The sequence below is a fragment of the Pleurodeles waltl genome, chromosome 12 (genome assembly GCF_031143425.1).
Source record: "Pleurodeles waltl isolate 20211129_DDA chromosome 12, aPleWal1.hap1.20221129, whole genome shotgun sequence".
Taxonomy (NCBI): Eukaryota; Metazoa; Chordata; class Amphibia; order Caudata; family Salamandridae; genus Pleurodeles; species Pleurodeles waltl.
In genome coordinates, this window is record NC_090451.1 from 94240522 (window position 1) to 94266918 (window position 26397).

The 26397-nt window shown below is 46.1% G+C and overlaps 1 protein-coding gene across 1 annotated transcript in view; it reads right to left on the bottom strand.

Moving 5' to 3' along the window:
• LOC138267950 (tetraspanin-3-like) overlaps nt 1-25163 on the bottom strand; it is a 56663-nt gene extending 31500 nt beyond the window's left edge. The window contains exons 1-4 of the mRNA XM_069217232.1: nt 24856-25163; nt 19931-20122; nt 14445-14519; nt 9954-10052 (exon numbers count right to left, since the gene is read on the bottom strand). Coding sequence (XP_069073333.1) covers nt 9954-10052; nt 14445-14519; nt 19931-20122; nt 24856-25119 — 630 coding nt within the window. The 5' untranslated portion in view covers nt 25120-25163. The remainder of the gene's footprint in view (nt 1-9953; nt 10053-14444; nt 14520-19930; nt 20123-24855) is intronic.
• Nucleotides 25164-26397: the final 1234 nt, after the last annotated feature.

Sequence of the window (26397 nt, forward strand, 5' to 3'; positions counted from 1 at the left end):
ACGGTGTGGTAGCGCATTATCATTTGCGTAAAGTGGCCATTTCAATTGGAAATTTGCTAACTTTGCAGAGACACAGTTTAATGATTAATCTGTATAGCATAGAGCACTCAAATGATAATGGGGGTCGTTATGACATTGACGGTCACCAGGCAGCCAGGGCCATGGTGGCGGTCAGACTGCTGCGGTCGTGTCGGACCGACCGCCACATTATGCCCGTGATGGAGCAGCCACGGTCCAACCGCCGACACCACCAGGCTGCCACTAGCCTGCACGCTGGCAGTCCCGGCAGATGTAATCTGCCAGGGCAGCGCTGCAAGCAGCACTGCCCTAGGGAATAAGAGTCCTCATCCACCAGCCTGCCCGTGGTGGTTTACACCACCATGGAAAAGCAGGCGGAATGGGGGACTCAGGGGGTCGCTGAACTGCCCATGCACTTGGCATGGGCAGTGCAGGGGCCCCCATGCACAGCCCCATCACGCATTCCACTGCCTGAATTACGGGCAGTGGAATGCACGATGGGTGCTGCTGCACCACCACATTGCCGCCGGCTCCATTAGGAGCCCGCTGCAATGTTAAGGCCCTGTTCCCTGCTGGGCTGGCGGTTTCTGCCCGCCGGCCGAGCGGGGAGACCGCCAATGTCATAATGAGGACTAATGTGTGGAAATGGGGTTTCTGTGAATATTTTTTTTTTTTTCGAATATATTTTTATTAACAATTCGCTGTTTTACATTTTGCAAGTCCATTTATGGCAACATCTTGTTCTTATCATACACATCATTTAAAAGATACATATTTATACTAAGCGTTACAAGTATTTTGTTTCATGACTTCTTGTTCATTTTGACCGTCACTTGGCCTTCGTTTATCATTAAAGCTAGTGTTCGAACGTTCCTATTTTAAGGGGTCATATGCTCTACAATTCTGCGTTACACTTTTGTTTTGTATGTCCACATAACAGACTTAACTCAATATTAAACTATGTATAAACATGATGGCTTCATGTGGGTGGGTCTTGGGTTAGCTGGGGGAAGTCTCACCTAGGGCACTACAATATGTGGGGGATAACTGGCCACCTTCTCTCACTCTCCTTCGGTAATTATGTGACAATTCGTGACCAACCCTGCCCTGCCCATATATCTCAGTGCAGCCTGTTGGTACACTCGTCAGTCTCCAATTCTGGTTTTGGGGGCCCTCCCCAAGGGCCAATTCTATTGGGCGCATCGGCTGTCTCATCCTTATACCCTCTCAGGGTCCTATTTCTGCTGGTACCACATTGGGAACTATTGGTCCATTCATTAGATCATCCCAATTCGTCACTAAGTCCTCCCACTCTGGCGCAATAGGAGTTTGGCGGATGCCTCTGGCTTCCTCAGCCTTCAGGACCTGTAATTCAGCCCTAGTCCATCTCGTAACTTCGCTTTTCCATTCATTAAGCGAGGGGTGGCTAGGGGCTTTCCAACCCCTTGTGATCAGTCTTCTATAAAGGGCCAGGTCTAGGAAGCGACCCCTGACTTTCCCTCGCGGAGTACTGGTCCTGAGCGCCAGCAAAACATATAGCGGGGGTTAACGGCAGTTCCGTACCAAATAGTCTTGACATGACCGCTATCATCGCCCTCCAGCCAACCTGTAGCACTGGGCATCTCCACATCATGTGGTCAAAGTCCGCATCCCCGTGGCCACATCTAGGGCATGTCCTGGGGGTCCCACCATATAGAAGGAACAGTCGGTGAGGAGTGAGGTACGTCCTATGTAGGTAATTATATTGTATGTATCGTAAACGGGTGTCACGTGAGATCGCCCGGGGATAAGCCAATGCCCTGCTCCACTCTGCCTCGGACAGGTCACGCCCGACCGTTCTCTCCTACCTTTCTCTCAGGGAATGCAGAGGATCCAATGCAGCTTCAATCTGGGCTCAATATATTTTAGCAATCAAATGAGGTTCCTCACCTGATGTCAACAGGAGGTGCAACACCCTGTGGACAGTGGGCTCCGCGTTGATCATATCCCAGTGGTCTTTCAGAGTATGCACCAACTTCCTAAAAAACAAGAATTGACCCTGGGGAACCCCCCCCCCCTCTTGTTAGGTCTGTGAAACTCCTCAGCACCCCTTCATTGAAGAGCTCTCCCACTGTCCCCACTCCTACCCTTGTCCATGGTCCCAGTCCCAGGCCCCCCGGTCCCTTCCCTCCCAGGTCCACGGCTAGGACCGATAATGGTAGCGCTGGGGAATAAGGTGGGCCCACTTCGATCCTTCTCGCACATCTCTTCCAGCATGTCATCGCAACACTAGTCGTTGGGTTGTCTCCTAGGGGGACAATCTTCCTATCTGCCATACGTGCTACTATCCGTGCTGTGTCCAACATACCGTGGGAGGTAAACAAATCCAGCTGTCCCCTACCCACTAGCCAACCTGACACCCATTGTAATTGGGACGCCAGATAACATGCCTTGAAGTCCGGGGCCCCCAGTCCACCCATATGCATCGGCCTGCATATGGTCGTCAGCGCTATGCATCTACGACCGTCATCCCATATTAGTTCCCGGAGGAAAGCGTTCAACTCACGAAACCACACCGGAGGGATCCGTAACGGTAAATTAGTGAAGTAGTAGAGGAGGCGAGGAAGCATAATCATTTTTAGACAACGCTACTCTGGCCATTATTGTTAACTTCAGTGATCGCCAGAACCCGACCGAGGACCGCAGGGAGCGGAGCGTCCCACCTAGATTACCGTCCCGGAGGTCACCTAGTTCATGAAATATTTGAATGCCCAAATATTTGAAGGTCCGTGGGGCCCAGCTCACGTCCCCCGGGCATGTTTCGGGGCACACACAGTCTGGCAGCATGGGAAATACAAATGTTTTGCCTCGGTTAAGGCGAAGCCCTGACAACATCCCGAAGTCCTCCAGAATCCTCAGAGCCCATGGGAGTCCACTGATCGCATCTCTCAGATAAATAAGTATATCGTCAGTGTATAGAGAGATAATATGCTCAGTTGGTACCCATTCAATTCCTCTACCCACTCCCTCCCGTCACAGCTGGGTCGCCAGAGGCTCAATTGCCAAGGCGAATAGCAGTGGGGACAGGGGGCATCCCGGTCTAGTTCCCCGATATACCGGGTACGTGCTAGATATTGTTCTGCCCGTCTTCACCCTTGCTAGCGGGAACGAATATAACAGATCCACCCATTTTACCCAGCCCTCCCCAAGTCCCATTTTTAGCATCACGGCCCTGAGGTAGTCCCACCTAATCGAGTCGAAGGCCTTCTCGAAGTGCACTGCAAGCAAAACCCCCGCTGGGGGCTTCTCCTCGCCTGGCATATGTAAGATAGCGAAAATTCGCCTTAAGTTCAGGGAGGTGCTACGGCCAGGGACAAAACCGTTCTGATCCGCGTGCGCGAGTGTGGTCATGAGGGGGAGCAACCTGCCGGCCATGATCTTACTAAGGATCTTAAAGTCGCTGTTCAGCATCGATAAAGGACAAAAGTCAGTCACCGATGCTTTCTTGGTTTTTGTCTTGGGGAGCGGCACCACCAAGGCCTCCCGAAGCGTGCACGGCAGCTCCCCACGTTGCAAAACCTCTGTGTACATCTCCGCTAGTTGGGGAACCAATAGTGATTTGTATTTTTTATAAAAGTCCATTGGGAGGCCATCTGTACCAGGAGTCTTCCCGGGGGCCAATTGCGATATGGCCTCACTTATCTCCTCTGCTGTCACAGATCCCCCCCAGGCTATCCCTCTCTTCTGGATTCAGAATCGGCAGTGGGATTTTCTGCAGGAAGCATTCAAAGGCCTCTGCCCCCAAGTTGTTAGGTCTCCTATACAGGTGCGTATAATATTCCCTAAATGCGTTGTTAATTGGGCCTGGACTGAGTCTACGAAGTCCCTCTTTATCTTGTACACTCGCGATGGGCTCGCCACCCCCACCCGGGCGCACCAGCCACACCAGTAGTTTCCCTGATCTACCTTCCTCTGATTGTAATGATGCCAAATATTTTTGCATGCTATGACTCCTAAGCTGCTCCTCAATCCGGGAATGTTCTCTACAGGCACGGTTATATTCCTCGTTCACCTGAGTTTCAGGTCCCTGTATCAATTCCCCTTCATGTATTTCTTTCTCTAGGGCAGACAACTCCCTTTCAAGTGTGCTCTTCACCCCCACCGACTTCCCCAGGCAGAAGCCCCTCGTCACCACCTTAAGTGCTTCCCATTCCGTGGCCCTGGATGGGGTGGGTCCACCATTGGTCTCAATATATTCTGCCAGGTGGCATCGAAGGGCGTCTCTGTACGCCTGATCTTCAAGTGCTGCACGGGTAAGTCTCCACAATGGTATGGGGGGCCTATCCTCCGAAACCCATAGTGTCAGCAGCAAGGGATTATGGTCCGACAGAGTGCAGCCAAGATACTCAGAGTGGGTCATGTTACGTGCAAGGCCTGCTGTGCAAGTCACTCTATCTATTCTGGTGTGCAGCTGGTGGAGGCCTGAATAATACGAGTAGTCTCTATCATTTGGGTGTTGCTCTCGCCAGACATTCACCAGCCCCCAGGTGCCCAGCCATTCACATAGTTTTTGGGCTATTTTAGCTGACACTGCCCCTAGTAGCGGCGGGGTTGACCTGTCCATGTTTATGTCTAATCCTGCATTGAAGTCCCCCCCCTATTAGTAATTCTCCTGTGCATTGGCGGGTTAGGTGGCTCGATAACCCTGTCAGGAAGGAGATCTGGTCCTGGTTAGGGGCATAAACTCAGCTCATGACTATCGGGGTACCGTGTAGGTTCCCCTCTATTATCACAAATCTACCTTCCCTGTCTATGTTGGAAGAGTCTATTATTAGAGGGACCCCGGCCCTGACCCATATCATTACGCCTCTTGCATAAGCTGAGTACTCCGTGGCAAATACCTGCCCCCTCCACCTGCCTCTCAGTTTCTCCACCTCCCCTGTTGCTAAATGGGTCTCCCGCAGCATTGCCACCTGCACCCCTCTTCTCTTTAATTAGGAGAGGATTCTATGTCTTTTAGCCGGTGTGCCCATCCCCCTAACATTCCATGTTAAGAGATTGTTATATTAAAATGGCAGACTACAATCTGATAATAGTGTCATTGGTCCACGCAGGCCTCCGACTTACCCCTTCCCATGTTCAGACCTTTGCTATAGTCGGTCTTCACCACCCACTTTGCCAATTTAACTTGTAACTGTATACCCCAACTCCCACTCCGCAGGGCGCCTACCAAACTGCAGGTTGCCCAGAAAACTGTGCAACAGTGCAACTTGTTCAAACATATAACTACAGTTCTCGCCAGTCTAAATGGACAGGCGAGGTTCTGGACAGGGGGTGGCCAAGTCCAGAGGGACCTCTCGTTCACACGTTGTACCATGTCTCCGGGCCCTCCTGTGGTAGGATTATCCGAGTTCGTCAGCTGTTTGCAGGGTCACCTTGGGGGCACGCGCCGAGCAGCCTGAGTCCCCGGCCGAGGACACCACTGTATCATCCGACTCCTCCCCAGAACCCTCGGGGGGGGGGAGGGAGGGCGAGGACACCCCTCCACTCACACAGGCCGCCGCCTCCAGGGCCGCCCTCTTGCCCTTTTCTTTTTGTGTTTGCATTGGCGCCAATCGTGGGCGATCTCTGGGCCTCCGCCCCCTCAAGGCCTGGCGAGCCCGGCTCCCAGCCAGACCCTCTCCTGCCGGTTGCCCCGTCTGGGACCCATATTTCTCGAGCCATTCCCATGTCTCTTCCGGGGACTGGAGGAAAGTGGGCTTCCCTTCCATCATCACTCTTAACCTGGCTGGGTACAGCAGCGAGTACTGGATCCCTTCTTCTCTTAGGGCCCTTTTGACCACCAGGAATGAAGCTTGCTTGTTCTGAACATCCAGTGTGAAGTCTGGGAATAGCATCACCTGTTTGTCACTTTAAACGGGTCCATCTCTCTGGCCTTCTGTATGAGGAGGTCTCTGTCGTGCAGTAATTTGGCAATCACTACACGGGGTGGTCTGCCAGGGGCACGAGGCCTCAACGGCACCCAGTGCGCACGCTCCAGCGTATAGAAGGGGGTCAGGCACCCGGGTGCAACTGTTGTGCTTAACCATTACTCCAGACACTCCACCATGTTTGCTCCCTCAGCCCCCTCGGGGAGGCCCACTACGCGCACATTGTTCCTCCGGTTTCTCCCCTCCGCGTCCTCGGCTCTCTGTTCAAGACATGCCACTCTGGTAGCAAGGGAAGTTACTTCGGACGCCAGATTTTTCTGCTTCGGCCCAGTGTCCGCCAACGTGGATTCCGTTTCTTTGACTCTGTCCACCAGTTTATGGTGGTCTGCTCTCAGTAGACCCACCTCAACCGCGACTTGGTTGATGTCACATTGTAGTGTTGTCTTTGTGTCTTCTATCGCCCCTAGTATTTTGTCAAGGGTATCCTGTACTTTGACTTGTGAGCAGCCCTGTACTTCCATTTCTTTGTGCCCCGATGGTGTCGCGGGGTCCATGGTTTTACTCTTGTGTCGGCCCTTGGGGGGCATCGGATGAAAAAGGGTGGTGGTGGGGGGGGAGGAGTCATGCCCCCAGGCGGAGGCCCAAGCTTTATCATGAGCTCTCCTCTTTCTGTAGTCCCGCGCCTCAGCCACCACAGGCCAGGCCACGACCCCCGGCCAGCACCAGGCAGGCCCCCAGAGACCACGCCAATTATCTCCAGCTTACAGTTGCAGAGTCAGATGGCTCTGTGTTGTCAGCCCGTGGCTAATTGCCACTCTCTTCAGTTCCGGTCTTCCCGATCGTTCCTCTGTGCATTACGCACCCAGGGTCACGTCCCACCCGGTTCCGCCGCGGCGTCACGAGGCCGCGCTCCTAGCGACTCAGGGGTCCTCCCGGGGGTGGCCCCGGTCCAGTAATGCGTTGCAGGTCCCAGCCCGGCCACACTCTCTCGCAGAGTCGCATCCACCTCCTCAGAGTTCTCTCTGCCCTGCCAGCAACATATCTCGGCGCACTCTGCCATCACCCGGATTCCAGCCCCTCCAGGTGCCCCATCTGCAGTGTTACTCACTCAGGAGTCGCTGGCGTTCACAGGCTCCTGGGGTGATCAACGGACTGCTAATGTCAGGCAGTGGCAGACTGGTTTCCTCCGCAGGGCGCTCCTCCTCGGCCCCCAGCTCCATCAGTCACCTTGCTTCCTCTTTGGCTTGGGCCATCCAGGAGGTCGGCTCTATCTCAGCGCCAAGGTCACGTCCCCAGTCCAGACCCCAGTTTCTTCCGCATGGCGTGACCGCAGGCTCGATCACGCCCCAGGCGGGGCCGCGCCCATGTCTCTTATTCCAGCCTCCTACAGCCCGGTAATGGCCCCCAGCCAGCAGGGCCCAACATCGTCTGCGCCGGCCCCAGGGTCGCCCGCCTTCTCCCGTGGGCGCGGCAGCCCACCCCTCTCCAGCTCTGGGGCCGCGCCGCCAGCACAGTGTTCAATGCCCCCACTGGGTTTCTGTGAATATTGATCATCACCAATTAAAGTGGCTGTATTTGTTTTGATTAAAATCCGTTTCCAGCACACTTCAGAATTACAAAATAACGCAATTCGTTTTTGCTTTTCTGTTAATGCATACAGTTCATTTACTACTATTTAGGACGGTCACATAATTCACTTTAAAAACTCTTCTCACTTTGCAGTCAGAGAAAGAAAAGTAAACCCAAATCCCATGTTAAAAGAATAAGCAGCAACATGTCAAAAGACATCGCCTGACACCCTTGAAGCACTGCCAATGTGACAAGATAAATATAGAATTTAAAAGCATCTTTAAAATTTACTGCTCAGACTTTCCCAATCCACTGAAATAGAGAAGGAAAAAATTAAATAAAAAATAAATAAAGCCACATGGCTCACCAGCGATCCACAGTTTTGGAAACAGAGTCTTTGAGCATATGCCCATCAGTTATTTACCTAACTGAAGCAGAAGCTGATGTGCTCCATGCACATCCGGTTCCATAACTACTTTAAGAAGGTGACTAATATAGCATATAGTATATAGTGTAAGGAACAGAGATAAGATGAGCTTCCCGCTTTATAGGAGCGGTTTGTGGATGGTTGTGATGTGTTATGCTGGGTACCCAGAGGATCATCAACTTATTGTGAAGTATGATTACAGAGTACTTGTCACTGGATGAATAATTATTTACTTTTTTGATAGTTGGTTGGGTCATGCACCATTTCCAATCACATCAGCTTTCATTTGTTGACTTTGTGACAGACATTGAGCCATCTCCATGGCTACTCTCCAGGTTTATGCATCTGTATATCCACTCTGATTATGCACAAAAGTGCCTTCTGCCAGCACAAGCTCAAGCTGTCCACTACAGGAGAGGAGCGATCACATGTCACGACCATTTGAAATTCTCAAATGAGTTGAGCAAGGATGTGAAATTGACCTGATCGCGTGGAAGTCAATGTTAAATATGACAAGCTCAATAAATTGAAAGGTCAATACCACGGATTGTGTACCTATGGATTTAAAAAAGGAAGGCGCCCTTTGCTTTCATCTCCACTTAGAAACCTCATTGGCAGTAACGAAGGGGCAATGTGAAAGAGTCACTTTTGATCCAGTTAGCACTTTTGTTCTAGAACTCAAATTGTTAAAGTGTTTCCATTTGTATCCCTTTGGGCACATTTTGTTTTAATGAAACTCCTGCAGCTCTACCATGGATGCACAATAGTGTGGCAGGAAAGTGGGGATGACATGAGCGCAAATGGGTGTTGTATCTTGCCTTGTGCCCGGAAATGGGACGCAGATGGTGTACAGAGTAGAGACGGCTCTTTATTACAATCCTCTCTGCTCACAGCTTCTTCACTAAGTGACTGTCCATTACCAATTACTGTCCTCCTGTTCCACCTCCCACCATGAGGTCACTTCCTGTACATTGATGTCTTCTGCTCTGTTCTCTGGTCCTAGTTCCTCCGACTTCACACGAGGCAGGGGAGCACTGGAGCCTGTTAGATGTACCCGAGTTTTGTTACATTGTGACCCAACCCACCAGGTCCTTTGGTTACTAAATTCTACATCAACTTGCTGGCTCTTTCCATTCCTACTCTGTACATGAAAAGGAGTTGTAATGGAAACTCAAAAGAGCCTGTTTGGACTACAATCTTAGCAATGACCACAATGCTCCTAAGGCATACGTGGTAATAATGTGGGTCCACGCTCAACTATCGTAGCATCCCACAGTAGGACTATCGCGGATAGTGCTCTGCAAAATCGTCTGGCGGTGTGTCACCAAAATAGAAACACATTGAAGAGGACTGTGGCCATATAAGCTCGTCACCAGTGTCACAGAAGCTTTAGGAGCACAAGAGGATTGTTGTTGCTACAAGACCCCCTAATCAGACCTTGCCCTGTTGCAGACTAACCTGGGACCACGCAAAAAGTGAGTTAGGTTAGAATCTGTGATGAAGCCAAGAGAAAGTGTAGATCAGCACCTTCCATCCCGATGAAGTGATTCAGGCTTCTCTCTGTCCAACATCACGACTCTGTGGCATTCTAACTAGATTGTCCACTAGTAGAAGGTTGCTGTTCAGCAATGCAAATTAGTAAGCGGTTTGACTTCCAGTGAGAGGATGCTCCTGCTGCTGTATGAGGCTTTTGTCTCCAAGTAAGCTTATTTAAAGTGAAGTAAACTTCATCATTACAAACTCCTTGGGTCTTTCAGGGAAAACAGACATCCCAAAGCCTCCCTGGTTGGATCCATCATTCGATCTTGTACAGTTTGTTCTACAAGAACTTAAGTTTGTGCCCATGTCTTATCTCCTTGAAGCATCTCTCAACCATCAGTTTCACCACATTATTTAGCAGCCACAATGTCACCCACCCATGTTCCTCTCTCTCTATCTCTCTCTCTGGATGATTGTATATAATCTGCAAGACACTAGAGAAGGTTTCTACTACACTTAAACATAGGCTAACAAGTTGCTCTTACGTTTACCTTTTCCTGGAGCTGGTCAACCTTCCTGCTGTTAAGGTCGGGAGAACTACCATTATATTTCATGAATACATCCTCCATGGAGCTCAGTTCATAATCGATCTGAAAGAGAAATAGAGCAGACTTGCAGTAATTACGTAAATAATTCAGAAGGAGAACCTGCTCAAACAGCAGGGTGCCTAAAATAGATGAAATGTTTTTGATATTGTTTTGTGTAACACTTTCCATTACTATGGCCTTGTAGTGCGGTGCACACGTAGATTACACACCCCGCATTCTTATAGAGCCTTTAATTATTGGTATACCCAATTATATTTACAGAATGGTTCATCAGTACTACTTAGGCAGGGTGAAGGAGAATCACCCAGAACTCTGGAAATCCCCATCCACAGGTGTGCAACCTTGACTGGGTGCAGACGTAACAATTCACAACAAAGTCCAATAGGACACCTGCAACAGTCACAGATGTCACAATAAACTCCTGGAAAATCTAACACTTGAATACACCCAAGTTATTTCACATGCTTGGCGTCATCTATTGCGCACATGCCCTTGTGGAAATGCCTTTGCATAACGGTTATGGCACTTTTTTTTTTTTTTTTTAACTCCCTGATTAAGTATTTTTATTTGTTGTGAAACCCTCTCAGTTTTTTGGGGCGTTTTTTCCCCAAACCATAACATGTATTGGCAATGTCAAAACGTCTGGCTTTTGAATGGAACGGCATCTTTAATCAATAAGAAGTAAATAAATAAGTACAAGTCATTACACATGCTCTTGTGTCTCATTTCATCAACCTACTGGCTTATTCTTGTATGCCACTACATGCACAGCTACATTAAACTCACATGTTATCAACATTTGAGTTAGACCTGGCATCCTTGATGTGGCAGTGGTGGCTCACAGGAGGGAAAAGGGGCGGGGTGATGGGCAAAAAATAAATAAACTTCCCCCTCCATGCTCATCACAGCCCGTGGGCCAACCCCTTTTACAAGAAAACGATCGTAAACATAGTTTAGGATTGTTTTCTTGTAAAAAGATTTGCAGCAGTTACTGCTGGTGGGTTGGGGGAGCGACGCTCCTCTACCATAGCAGAGAAGCCGATCCTGTGGTGAGGTTTTCCCTGACTTTTTGCCTTTAGAGCTCCTGTTTTGCTCATCTCGGTTTTGCTGGCTTTAGGACTCTGGCCACCACTACTAACCAGTGCTAAAGTGCATGTGCTCTCTGCTTAAAACACAGTAACCGTGGCTTATCCACAATTGGCTTATTCAATTTACTTATAACTACCTAGTAAAGTGCACTACCAGGGCCTGTAAATTAAACGGTACTAGTGGACAGGCAGCACCAATTGTGCCACCTATTTCTGTAACACTTCAAACAGGTCTTAGGTCTGCCATTGCAGAGCCCATGTGTGGTGTTTTAAACTGCCATGTCGACCTGGCAAGTTAACCCTCTTGCCAGGCCCAAACCTTCCTTTTTAATACATATAGATCACCACTAATGTAGGCCCTGGGCAGGTTGCAGTGTATTTAAAAGAAAGATATGTACTTTTAGGTTTCACATGCCCTAGTAGTGGAAAAACTCTTAAATTCGTTTTTCACTACTGCAAAGCCTATCGCTCCCATAGAGAAACACTGGGATCACCATATTTTTATAATCTTGATTTTCAATTTGTAAGGGCTTCGACTCCCAAGTTTGGGGTCTCTAATCACAATTCAAAATGACAACTGATGGTGATGTCAGATTTTAAATTGTAATTCTGAAAATGCCCCTTTCAGAAAGTTGGCATTTCTCACTTTAACCATTTGCCATCTTCGGTCTGTCTCTGAATACATGTCTGTGGTGAGTGAAAGCTGGGCTTTGTGTGTGGCTGTCTAGAAGGAATGCACAAAGAGAGCTTAGGTTTGACTGATGGGCCATCCACAACCTGATGGCCATCCTGGACAGGATGGGAGGGGAGGGAAGCCCTTGCACCTTCACCTGAATGGGCTATGTCCTGTCCCCACCGAAAGGGCTGCATAACAACCCCCCCTCCCCTGTAGTGAGTCTGGAGCTAGGGCAGAATCTCTATTCACTTCAAAGGCATCTCTTTGAAGTCTCCCCTACTTCAAAGGAACAACTAGGCATAAGTACTGGAGCTAAGACATCACCAACTCAGCACACTTTTGGATCTGTGGATACTCTGCCAGGAAGAAGGACTACCTTGTTGCTATGAGGGCTGCCACTTTGTTCGACTGCTGCTCTACTGAACAACTGCTCTGCTGACCTGCTGCACTCCTTGGCTGGGAGTGAGAAGGACTTGCATCTCTCCACCACGGAACTAAAGTGACTCAAAGGGCCTGGCTCCCGATTTCTGAAGTGTCAGGGACACAAAAGACTAAAACCTCACCTGCTACAGCACCTAGATTCTGCCAACTGTGGGTCTTGCCCTGCCAAATGGTTCCAATCCAGCCCTGGGGCCTTGGAAGTGGTATAAAGTGCTGCTTCAGTCAGAACCAACCCATTGCCGCCACTGCGCAGATGGGAACCTGCGCATCGCCCTGTTACGTGGGCTGGAACCAGCGCATCGGCTCCATTGCAGGGATCAGAGTAGACCATCACCTCCCCAGCGTGGATCGACATTGGCACATCACATTCGGACCCAATGCACTGCTGCTGCGTGGAGAAAATAGACGCATCTTTGCTACTGCGTGGGAAGGATCTAAGCATTGCCTTCACTGCATGAGATCAACACTGATGCTCCCTGCATCTTCAACACTGACGCAACCAAGATTAAGGTACTTTTTTTTCAGCCAGCCCAATGGAGTCCCTGTGTCCCTGTATCCCTGTAGCTGGCCTGCGCTCCATCACAGTCAGCCTGAATGTTTGACTTTGTCCCAGTCCGGCATGACCAGATATCTCCGGTTGGCACTTATTGCTTCTAAGTGCCATTTCACCGTTTATTCTTTAAAAAAAAAAAAAAAAAAAAAAAAACCACACACACATCATATCTCAAGTTCTACTTATTGGATCTTTTGTCATTTTGGTATTGCTTTATTTATTAAATTAAGTTCTATTTTTCTAACCACTTGTACTTGGTATCTAACAGAGGGTGAGCCCAGATTAACCTAGGGTGTGTTTGTGAATTACCCCAATTAGGATTTTGGCTCCTGCTTTGACATGATGCATACTTCTGCCAACCAGATACCCAATTTCTAACAATATGCAATATAAGATGAAGAGAAAAAAAAAAAAAAACACCACACACACCACACACATCGTGAACATCCTTAAATATAGAAGGGAAGGCATCTCTTCAAAAAGGACTTCTACTGGATACATACGGTTTAAGAATAAGTATACAGAGGATGACATATAAAGCTAAAGAAAAATCATATTTTGATGGGGAGACCTGCCCGAATGCTGTATTGATAAACCTTTCGCCACACAGTTTCCAGGAACAAGACCACACATTTCTTTGCAAGGTCAATAAAACACACAGATCCCAAATTATATAATATATATATATATATATATTTTACTTACAATACAATGAAACAGTCAACCCCACCCTTCCAGCTCACTTAAATCTGCAATCTCTTAATTATTCTAACATTTTTGGGGGGCTGGAGACAGAAAGAATATTCCCAGATTCTGTAGTAATGAAAATGAAAAACACCAGTTTTAGCTGTTTTTTTTATATAGTTTATGCATTTTGCACTAGTCAAATCTAGATTCTTTGTGTGGGTGGTTGTGTGCAGATTCCTGATAACAAATGTAGCTATATTAATCTTACATAGATCATAGATTGTTCAATATCTATGAAGACTAACTTGTGTAGCAAAGTTCACTTTTCTCATTTCCTTGACATCTTGAAATCGGATTTTAGGGGCTATTGTATATGCATTACATATGATGAATAAAATTGATTTTGGTTTAAAGAACATGGTATCGGTTAGAGAGTAAACAAACAATTCACAGTGGCTCCCTTGTCCTTCTGTGGCATTTAAAAAAAAAAATTATTTTAGATCATTCCACGATATAAATTCATAAATCTGTGATTATATATATATATATTTTTAATAAAAAATAAAAACACACAGCACTAACTTCCACTGTTTGTAATGCTTCTATATGCAAATGAATTTTGATACACGTTATTTTGCCATAAGGAAATATGTAACGATTTTGTATTTAAAACTTACTTTGAAGAATGTAGTTTCAATGTGAAATGATTTTCCTACACTTGCTGGCAATGTGCTTTCCAAAACACTATGTACAATTTTATCTTTTTCTAAATATTGACCATTACGATGTTCCCTTGCATTAGTTACCAATAATGGAGCAATAGCTTGACAAATATTTTTTTTTTTAAAAAGAAAAAAAATAAGACAGAAAATAACGGGGAACGTTACGATATTCAGTAGAGTGGATTATGTTAATTTTTCACTTAATGTCACACTAATAATAATTAATACCCAAACAAAACCTAGATTATTGAATTTGTAAATACTTACTCTGTTTGAATAGATGTATCCCAAGATTGCAGCAGACGCTTCCAGACAAAAGAGGATGACAATGAAGTACATAAACTGTAAAATGAAGAGTTAATCAGACTAATGTCCTTTCAAATTAAATCACTTTAGCAACAATATGATACTGTTTTTACTTAAAAAATCATCATGGATAATGACAACTATATTCGCTTTAGCTATTGGATGACATTCCAGGTTACTTAAGATACAGGACATCAAACAGCCTGAAATCACCCCTCGACAATAATTAGACCTATGTAACACATTATATAAAAACAGATTTAAAAAAATATTAAAAACACACACCCCCCACACACAAAATGTTTTTTCTGTCAAACTTCACATTCATAGTGAAAAGCCAAAACTTTCACTTCAAACAAACATTTCTAAAGATCTACATTCTTTAGATGAGTTAACCAAAAGAGACTTATGCAGTTTAAAGATACTGCCCAAAAAAATGAGTAAATAGGAGACGAATTTGCCAAAAATTATTTTAATTTTCCCCGAAAATGTTATACCCCCAGGCCTCTCAGACACATTTACATTTTGATGAAGCTTAGCATTTTGATAAAATCCAGGGGTAGCCAAATACTTTTAAAAAAAATACAACCCATATTTTGACAACTCTTGGTAATTCTTTTTGACTCGCGACTTGGGCAACTCACATATTTTGGTGCAAGTTACTTTGAGCTCTCTTTAGTATGTAATTGACAGTGAACCCAACAACATTTCACATTCAAGAACTCTAACCTGCACATGCAAACTTAGAGTGCTCATATTAAGAGAATGCATTAAAGTTAACATAGGTTTCCCTTTACTCTCCGATGGCCAGATTCAAGGTGTTTCCAGACTGAATATTTAACCCACAGGTGTTTAAAAATAAATAAGTATGGCTGTGCTCAACCCACATACTCTTCAAGGGAAGTCCAAAAATGTAGACTTTTACTCGGGGCAGGTAAAAAGGGAAACCAATAAAGTGTCCCCCTCCTCTCCAGTTTGTCATGACAAAGTGAGATTTTTTTTTCGTCACATTATAAAAAATCCTCACACTTAGAATTTTATGGTTAATGGCAAGGTTTATATTTGATTGTCATTCCAAAATTCTAAAAACATGTGGAAATACAAAAACAAAAAAGTAAGAGAATGTGTGTTTTCAGGATAGGAGGGCATCCAGTAACCTCATATGTAACTTGAGTTTATATAAAGCGTTTTCTCCAAAAGGTGCCAAAATACTTTTCCGTGAAGAAAACAAATTAGGGCAGTAAACTGCTCTGTAAGACACACTTTACCAATATTTGATGAAGTTACATATTTCACAAGCTAACAGGTTTACATGATCATTGTTTGTGCAATAAATGTAGTGGAGTGTAGAGCAGACGTCCAAGGCCAGTTATTCAAGATTTAAAATAATGTTTTTTTTTTTTTTTTTAAAGGAATCTTTATGCCCCGAATTGGCACATATTTTTGTTGGTTATGTAATAGCTAGAGAAGAATTATTCTACCATCTGCAACATTTCACAATACCTTGAGGTCTGCTTCTATACTGATATTGTGTGTGATCCGCCCTTTAGGAATGAAAAAGATACAATGCTGTAGCTTCTATGTGCTAAATGATAAATTAACAGGACCATTATCATCTGTTAGATCAGCAAATAAGAGGTCTCCAGTGGTGCCATAAACTCCAATGCATGCAAGACTATCAAAGAAACTGGCAATTGGAGTGAAGCGAGCTGTCTGGCTCTTTATGGATGAGAGTGTGGACTCCTGATACTCTATTTCACAAGAGCTTATATCAGTTGGATGGGCGAGGCAACCCTGAAAGTTTTTGTTAACTCATAAAAGGTCAAAGTTTTCCACTGAGGGTCAGGAAATCAACTGGGTGTCACACCCTAAAAAGATAAAATAAAATTGTGACACAACAGATACTAACTTATACATGTCATCATCTTGGCACTCTGATCCGGATTTGGAATGCAAGACTTAACTTTGAATTTTACTAATAAATATTCATGTATTCCGAATTATGAATCTGCATAGAAAAGGACTTTATATAAAAAATAATGCACGACTTTGAAAACGTGCCTACTTGAGTGGCAGCCGGTAATCACAAAGTATCCTTATTAATATGAAATGTCGTGCTCATGTTTAGATTAATGTAGTATGTTATATTAATGATCATGCATTATGTATTTGCTTTATTATTATAGGCCCTAAGTTGACGAGGTCTTGGGCCTACTGGCACGCTCATGTTAAGTTGCGCTGTTTAAATGATTCACACAAAATGGTTGTGTAGAGAAAGGGATTTGTATTTTTCTACTGTGTTGACCAAATGCTAGTAAATTATTTTCTTTCCCATGAGAACTGCTTGCTAGAATACGCTATATTAGCTATAGATACATTGTAGGGTTTAGAGTGTGTGAAAGCGATGTTCCCAGGAGCTAACAATGGATGCACTGACTGGAGGACAGAGAGATACAAAATTGTTACCCGACGATGGGAACAGGAGAAGGAGCCAATCATCGACATGTGAAAGGTAGTTTAGTTATATCTTAGATTTGAAGTTCTACTTTCATTGGACTAAATGTAAACGTACGATTATTTGACCAATGGCAACGTGGAAAGTGTTCTGGATGCCTTTAACTTAGCCCAGCTGCACTGAGAAGAGAGGCTTCCCCCCCCCCACCCCCACACTTTGACATCCTCCAGAGAGGAGCTTGTTTATTCTGTCTGAGGAGCTGAACAGTTCCTGAGAATTTTACCCTATAAAGTGCGGGTCATGACCAGTGGCCGACACCACTGGGAGGGGGTTTAAAAATCTTTGATTTTTATTTAAAAAACCCTGGGAGACATGGAAGATCTTCCGTGTCTCCCCCCTTTGTGAAGTCAGCACACCGCGAGGCACCCCGACGTCACTATCTGTTTTCCCCCCCCTGAGTAGAGCAGGAAGCGGCCGGAAGGCCGCTTCCTGCTCTGGTGGGGAAAACAGGCCCAAACTAGCCTTTCAGACATTTGGGAAGGCCTCGTTTGAAAAGAGAGACTCTCCCCTTTCAAATGAGGCTTCCTGAATGGGTTTCCTGGCCCTCGATCGCAGCTGTACACGTACACATAGCGCATTCGTCAAGGTTTCCGAGTTCCAGTCAGTAATACGCTACGGTCACACAGGACTTATCATGGCCCGCTGACCTGTTACTTGCTGGACAACCAGAAGATTTGGTCAACCTGTGTGGTTTCTGTATGTTTATCATCTGATTTTGAGATTACGTTACGTGATGTTAACATTGTTAATATAGGGAAATAAACATTTTAAAACGTTTACATAAAGGTGTGGTTATTCATGGCCAAAGGGGTCACGGTGCGTGGAACTTACTGACTCCCAAGATTATGGATTCTATTGATTAGTATTGAAATGGAGTCCTATGGTGGGAATTACTCTAAGCGCAGTCAAAAGGTCCATCGAACCTCTAACGTGTCCCCTTTTCAATTAACGATAAGAAACCAAATGAGGTCAGACGCACTAACAAGACCAATTTTTCATCAACATGGGAAAGAATGTAAAGTTGTTTCTAACGTTATATAATAGGCGGATGTAGTTTTCGGTGCACTCAGGCTTCCCCACACAGTTCTAATGTGATGCGGCAGCATGAAAGCCTTGGTTACCAAAAATGAAGTGACTCATGTGTTTGGATGATGTTACAGTGGAATATTGTACTGTTCTATATCAGTCACACCATGGTCTGCTCATGCTTGGGTAAAAGTTGAATACCAGAGGGTCCCTGAAACTTTATAGTAGCCCCTCCAGGGAAGAATACACTTAAAAAAAAGAGGCTACTCACAATGTAAACATACATAGATGAATGTATTACTTTCTTAGAACTTCAATAAATGCCTCTCCAGTCCGTATATATCATTCCTTTTTTTTTATAAACAATAATCTTCTTTATTATTCTTCAAAATGCAGGATTGTATTCTATACATTTCAACAAATTGAAATACAAAGCAGAAACATATTAAAAAATAGATACAGGCAGTGACCTCCCTATCCCCCCCAAAGAGAAGTTAAAAATCATTCACACCCAATCAAGCCAAGACTCACACATACGACCATAAAAAACAATGATATAGACATATAACAGTCCATAGCCTAATACACTGCAATTCTATATATTCCTTCAAAAATTTAAACCAGGTTAGTACATTTAGTTAAAGGGATCAGATTACCCTTGCAGTCATTTGATAATCCATTATTTTCAATTCGTGTACCAATACATGTTTTGCCCAAGGAGTCAAAGTAATGACTAGAAGAGCCTTAGATTTGCCGTGCCAACGCGTGTTTCGGTGTTACTTCCGTTATGGAACCTCCTTCATCAGGGCATCTCCAATTTTCCAAATTTTAGGGGGGGGGGGCAGTAGTGATCGCCACTCCTTATGTATAGAACAAATAGTCTGCAATTCTCTAAAAACAAACAAATGTTGGCTTGATTTGGTGTGAATGATTTTTTACCTGATATGTTTAGTATATTTTTTCTCTTGGGGGCGGGGGTGACCGCCTGTATCTATTATTTTTTAATATGTTTCTGCTTTGGATTTGTTGAAATGTATAAAATATAGAATGCAATCCGGTGTATTTGAAGAATATTGTTTATAAAAAAAAGAATAATATATACGGACTCGAGAGGCATTTGTTGACGTTCTAAGAAAGTATTACATTCATCCATATATGTATACATTTTGAGCAGCCTTTTGTTTATGTTTAACTGCTCATGGTTTGGGTCAGCAGTCGGAAGGTGCCAGCTAGCTTTTAACAATTCGATCTGGCCAGTTTTCAAGGAAAACAATCATGATTGTCTCACCATAACCAGGGTCACAATTATGAATTGTCTTACACTCCACATATTTCACCATCCGGAGATTTAAGAAAATACCCTGTATACCCTATAAGTGATTTACTCCTTTTACATGAGGATGTAGCTGCAAAATGTCATGCTTTCTCATGAGGCAATGCTGTCCCTATTTCATGCCATTATGTTCCTTCTGCCTGATTCAAGGTCCATGCTTATAGGCTAGAATTCGTATGCAAGACAACACTGATTGTTAGGCAGTAACATTGCAGACAATATCTGCGGGATGAAATTAGTACATTTATTAGGCGAAAACTGGAAAACCTTTTGCATTAGGAAGCTTAAATTTTAAGATATTAGACAATGTCCCAAAATGTATGGATTAGTTTTCATGAAATTCCAACATGTTCTGCATAACTTACCTTGTCTTTACCCTTAACATAAGCAACACTGCAGCATAATTTGGTCTTTCACTCTGGCATAATTATTGTGGCCGTGATGATAACCAGGCATTAGGAGGTTAGATGGGTGAAGTTACCGACATCAAACATAAAACACACTTACCCTGGACTCAGATGTCCTCTCTTAATTTACAAAATTTCAAGTATAACAATTAAAGCCCGTACTCACAGTTCCTTGCTGGCATCGAGCGTCTTTTGTCGTGATGCAGCACCCCAATAATCCAGTGAAGAAGAGGACGCCAGCAGCTGCTATAGCCAGAGCGCTGGGCAAGATGAAGTATGGGTCTTGGAAGAAGTACTGAAAGTACCTGCAAGTCAGAAACAAACTAACACCAGCATAGCAGAGGAAACTGCCAGAGCCCTAGAAGAAAATACAGATAATTTTTTTTTTTTTTACAAAATATACACTTGATGTTGTACTAATTAATAAGGCGTGTGTAATACTTTGAAAAATGTTCTTCAGATGTTTGAAAAATAGGACAAAATTGTTAATGCTTCTGTTGGTTTCACAAATAGATAAGACAAATCAGATCTGACAGTCAAATGTAAACATATATTTGATGTAGGTTTTAGGGTGTTTCTAGATACTAAGTGTAGTGGGTGTGCTCTTGCAAGCTCTTTAGCAGTGCCACAGTTAGATTCCCAGAGTAATAAGGGAGTGCAGAAGTTCATTAGCAAGTCCTCAATCCCAGGTGGTCTCCTCATTGGGGTTCTTGGTTGGAAGGATGGATGAATAGCTGAAAGCAGATAAGCTATTGGAACCAAGACTCACCCCGAAAGGAAGGCCACAACTAGCTAGCCCATCCCGATGGGTGCAGATGAGTGTCAATCGTGAGGGAGTTTGGGCCACCTCACATTTTGCACACATCTGAGAACTTTGCGACAGTTTACAAAGGTGTGAAGGATTGCACTCTTCTTGCGTGAACATATAAAGGTATTTGAGTGTTTGCCCTCACACAAGGTCATAAGACTGACCTTTGCCTCATTTTGAGATTCCACCTGCTCTGTATGGAAGGTGTATTAATTCCCTGGAGTAGTTCAAGGGAGAGGGGATGCAGACCAGAAGATCTCCTAATCTAGAACATTATTCCAGAGAGTCTGTTAGGCTGGATGGTGAGAGTGGGAGAATGATGATAGAGCATCATAGAAAATAGCATTTGTCCCTGGTATCAGGAAGACTTTAATCAAGCCTACATAAATATATTCATCTTTCCTTCAGCCGGGGGATAGCTTGCTCTCCAGCTCTCTACAGTAATGCATTATATATTTAAGATCAGGGAGCAGTGCACAGCTAACCATCTGGGATCCTGTCAAGCTCCAGCCAGGGGGAACTAAACTCCTGGGTTAGATCCTGGCTGGAGGAACACCTGTATTAAGTGATGATACTGTGGGTTATTGCTTTAGGCAATGAGCCATTAAACAAACTCTTTCTATTCATAAGCCTGGTCTACTACACACATCAAATCGTGTGTACACCAGGGAGAGATCCGCTGCAAACACCAAATGCCATCCATGCTTGGGAGGAATCCACTGCACACACCAAATGCAGTGTACGTTTTCAACTGATCTGTTTGTATACAGAGCCAGCCCCTTCTTGTGATGGATCAACTGCACTCATCAAACCTGGTTAGTACCTGGACAGATCCCTAGCAACCACTGAACACTATCCATGCTTGGGAGAAGTCCATTGTACACACCACACCCTATCAACTCCTGAAATGTACTGGTTGTACACACCAGATCTTCTCCACTCCTGAGATGTACTGGTTGTACACACCACACCCTGTCCACTCCTGAAATGTATTGGTTGTACACATCACACCCTGTCCACTATTGAGATGTGTTGGTTGTACACACCACACCCTCTCCAATCTTGAGATGCACTGGTTGTACCCACACCACACCCTGTCCATTCCTGAGACCTATTGGTTGTACACTCTGTACTCTGGCCACTCCTCAGATGCACTGGTTGTACACACCACACCCTGTCCACTCCTGAGATGTATTGGTTGTACACCCCACACCCTGTCCACTCCCGAGATGCGTTGGTTGTACACACCACACCCTGTCCACTATTGAGATGCGTTGGTTGTACACACCACACGCTGTCCATTACTGAGACCTATTGGTTGTACACTCTGTACCCTGTCCACTCCTGAGATGCACTGGTTGTACACACCACGCCCTGTCCACTCCTGAGATGTATTGGTTGTACACACCACACCCTGTCCACTCCTGAGATGCGTTGGTTGTACACACCACACCCTGTCCACTATTGAGATGCGTTGGTTGTACACACCACACGCTGTCCATTACTGAGACCTATTGGTTGTACACTCTGTACCCTGTCCACTCCTGAGATGTATTGGTTGTACACACCACACCCTGTCCACTATTGAGATGCGTTGGTTGTACACACCACACGCTGTCCATTACTGAGACCTATTGGTTGTACACTCTGTACCCTGTCCACTCCTGAGATGCACTAGTTGTAAACACAACACCCTGTCCACTATTGAGATGCGTTGGTGGTACACACCACACCCTGTCCACTATTGAGATGCGTTGGTGGTACACACCACACCCTGTCCACTATTGAGATGCACTGGTTGTACACACCACACCCTGTCCACTCTTGAGGTGGGATATGGATCAACTGCATACAAGAAACCCTGTCCACTCTTGGGACAGTTCCGTCCAGTCCTCAGAGTACTGTGAAAGGCCGGCTTGGAGAAGCTTCAGCTTTAGACAGAAAGAACGAACATCACTGGAAGTGTGTGTCTCCCAGGGGGGCGAGTAATACGCACCTAGCTCAGGTTGACACACAGCGTGACCGAAGCTCTGCGCGCATGACGTGCTGCTCCGAGCAGACGGAGAGAGCTGCTGTCACGTGCCGGTCATATAACTGCTGCAGGCACAGCTGTCCACGAGCCTTCTGGTGATTGCACAACCTGGGAAACGACCCACCGTGAACCGGGCCCAGAGAAAACCTTAGGAGTCGCTGATATTGTTAAGTGTTTATAAGATTACATAAAATCAAGGCGGGGCTTGTTTAATTACGCTATTTTTGTTTCCGTGGCGTTCCCCGCATTATTTTGGATCAGCCACAATATCCATCATCTGATGCATAGCCCATGAATTGCCAGTTGGGGGTATTATTCCACATCTCCAGAGAGCTCCATGTGGAAAACATAACATAACGCAATCCTAACTAATCACAGCAGTTTTCGCTACTCCCTCGAAGCACAACTCTGGCTTCTTGAGAGAGCGACAACGAGGCCTTACGGCCCAAGCTCAACTTTAGCACGTGACATAAAATGGCGCGATTGGACCACCCAATCAGAATGCTGCTTCAAACTACTGTTTCCGGCAATCTATGTTTAGTGAGAGTGACAGCAGGAGAAACGGAGCAGGGCGGGTTTGCCTGGCTGTATTTTGTGAGGTTAAAGGTGAGGGAGCGAATAGCCTATTGCACTATAGGCGGTAACAGTGACTATTGCCCTCTCCATAGGGTGGTGACCTCTGAATGCAATGGAACATACTGACTGGTTCCAAGATTCCTATACATACGTTTCATTTGTGTAAATATTGGGCTACATGGGGTACATCTGTCGTCTGCTGGTTTGTTGCTTACCCATATGCAGCGGCCACTGGAATTATGATTTTTTTTAACCACACAATCCTTAAACGGATTCAAATTTGTAGGATTTAAATAAATGTAAAAAATATATATATATTTCTAGATCAAACGGATCTAAGAACTAAAAATGTGGCAACACTTGTTGCTGTGCAGCAGAACGAGCTTCCGATGTAAAGATGGGGTGTCATTGTTACGTTGTTCAGCTTGAGGCGAGGTTAAGTCTGGTGAAAGTACCGCAGAGAGGATGCCATGGGCTGTGGGGCAAACCAGGAAAACGGACCCTTTGACTGCTGGTGCGGCAGAAAAACTCAGCAATTACCAGGGTTCAATGTGCCATTCGGTGGCCACTGCACCTGCTGCACCAATGGTAGGTACACCCCTGGGTGGTGCGGTGCAGGGGGAACGGGGGGAAATCAAGGGCCGTTGTCTGAGAGGCCGGACTGCAACCGCGGATATCCCGAGAGGAGGCGGTTGTAAGAGGGCAGTGGCCGTCAGTAAACAGGGCAGGTGGTGGGACAGTGGTAGGCAAAGATGGCGCTTGTTTTAAGCAGGGCAGGTGAGCGAAGGTGGCTATAAGCAGGGCAGGTTGTAAGCAGAACACGTGAGAGTGGCCGGTTGTAATCATAGTTGTAAGCAAAGCAGGTGAGAGGGGGTGCCGTAAACAGGGCAGGGGAGGGAAGGTGGTTGTATGCAGGGCAGGTGAGAGTGGCAGGTTGTAACCAGGGAAGGTCCGAGGACAGGTTATAGGTAGGGCAGGTGAGAGGGCAAATTGTTGTAAACAGGGCAGGTGAGAGGGGTAGGCTGTAAGCAGGGCAGGTGAGATGTGCCGATTGTTGGAAGCAGGGCAGGTGAGAGGGGCAGGCTGTAAGCCGGGGAGGGGAGAGGGGCCGATTGTTGGAAGCAGGGCAGGTGAGAGGGGCAAGCTGTAAGCAGGGCAGGTGAGATGTGCCGATTGTTGGAAGCAGGGCAGGTGAGAGGCTGAGAGTGGCAGGTGAGATGTGCCGATTGTTGGAAGCAGGGCAGGTGAGAGGGGCAAGCTGTAAGCAGGGCAGGTGAGAGGCTGAGAGTGGCAGGTGAGATGTGCCGATTGTTGGAAGCAGGGCAGGTGAGAGGGGCAAGCTGTAAGCAGGGTAGGTGAGAGGCTGAGCGTGGCAGGTGAGAGGGGCAGGTAACAGGGTGCGATTGTTGCAAGCAGGGTAGGTGAGAGGGGCAGGTAACGGGGCAGGTGAGAGGGCGGGTTGTACGCTGAAAGGTGAGATGTGCCGGTGGGGAGCAGGGCAGGCTGTAATCAGGACCGGTTAGAGGAGCCGGTTGTAAAGCAGGGCAGCGGCCGGTTAGTGTCGGCGCCAGGTGACCTGTTGGGTGGCAGAATATGTGAAGATACTGCTGGTGGAGGCGCATGTGACCCCAGAAAGTAACCCCGCCTCGTCAGAAGCGCCGGCGCAGCTCCTCACCCAGAACAGGAGGCAGAAGGTCTTAAGCAGGCGGAGGCAGCCGCCCCCAGGCCGGTCCGCCATGGCTGGGCCCCCTCCGGAGGTCCTCGCTGTTCGCGCCCCCGGGATGTTTGTAGAGAACCTCACTAAACCCTCCGGTGAAGCTCCCGCCGAGCCCGGGCACACTCCTCGCTTCCTCCCCGTCTTCCTGGCACTGCTTTCGGTTTCGGGAACTGCTACCAGCCTGGCCCGCCCTTTAAAGAGGCAGCCGGAGGCCTCTGGCATTGTAACGGCTCCAGGTGTGTTTCATCAATAGAGGGACGTAGCCCCCATCGGTGCAACAGGGGCAGTGGTACCGGGCCCGAGGCCTGAGCATTGCTATATTTCACAGTACAAACTAAGGCCGTGGGCCCATTTCTCTCCTTGCACTAGGGCCAATGACGCACTGATCCTACGAATTATTTTAATGTGCATAGGATCCAGAGGGGAGGGAAACGACTTTCTAGACCTAGGAATCTTGTTCATCAAACTACTGATGCCTTACTCACATGCATGATAGCCGTGGAAAAGAGCCTGGAATAAAGAAACTGACCATGGCTATAAAACAACTTATGTTTTCATTTTACGCACTAATTATCCAGTGCTGGGTGGAGGAATCCAGTCCTAATGAAAATAAATGGACACAATTGGTATGCAATGCTCATCTGTGTCACGTCATCATAGGCAGGGCTGTTACATCCATCTTGAGCCCCTTTACCGTGTGTGGCCCTGATTACCAACATAGGTGCTATTTATCGCACCTCATACATGAGTTATTTAATGATTGGATAAATACCACCTATTACGAGTTTGATGGGGAATGACCTGCACATTTTAGTGTTTAACACAGCAAAATCCGGATGGCACAATAAATAGTGGAATATTTTGCCCTGGTAAATTTCGGCAAGTTTGATCTTCAAGCTACCCACAAGCTACTCATCCATACGTACAAGGCCATACACAACACAGGACCGGCCTACTGAACCACCGCGTCTCTTTCCACACCCCGCCAGATCCCTGCGCTCCGCCCAGATGGTCCTGGCCACAATCCCTCGCATCCATAAAACCACCGCCCGGAGGACGAACCTTCACCTACATTGCAGCAAAGAGCTGGAACAACCTCCCCCTGCACCTGAGACAAAGCCCGTCACTCACCATCTTCAGGAAGAACCTCAAGACATGGCTATTCGGATGAGGCCCCTCCCTACCCCCCCCAACACCTTAAGACCCTCACAGGTGAGTATCCACGCTTTACAAACTGATTGATCTACTGAAATTTAATGAAGGCTGAGGTATTTAACGCCTACAATATTTATTGTTGTGCTAAATAGCTAACAAATCGTAATTGCAGCCAACACGTACTTAAGGATTTATGTACAGGTTAGGCTACTCTGACCAACTCCTAATCAGGGCTATAGATGAGGTAAAAATGTAACAAAGTGTATTTTATTTACAGATAAATCCATGCTATGCAGTGCACATTTTTGTATATAAATCACATGCAGGGTTCCAAGAGGTTTATGA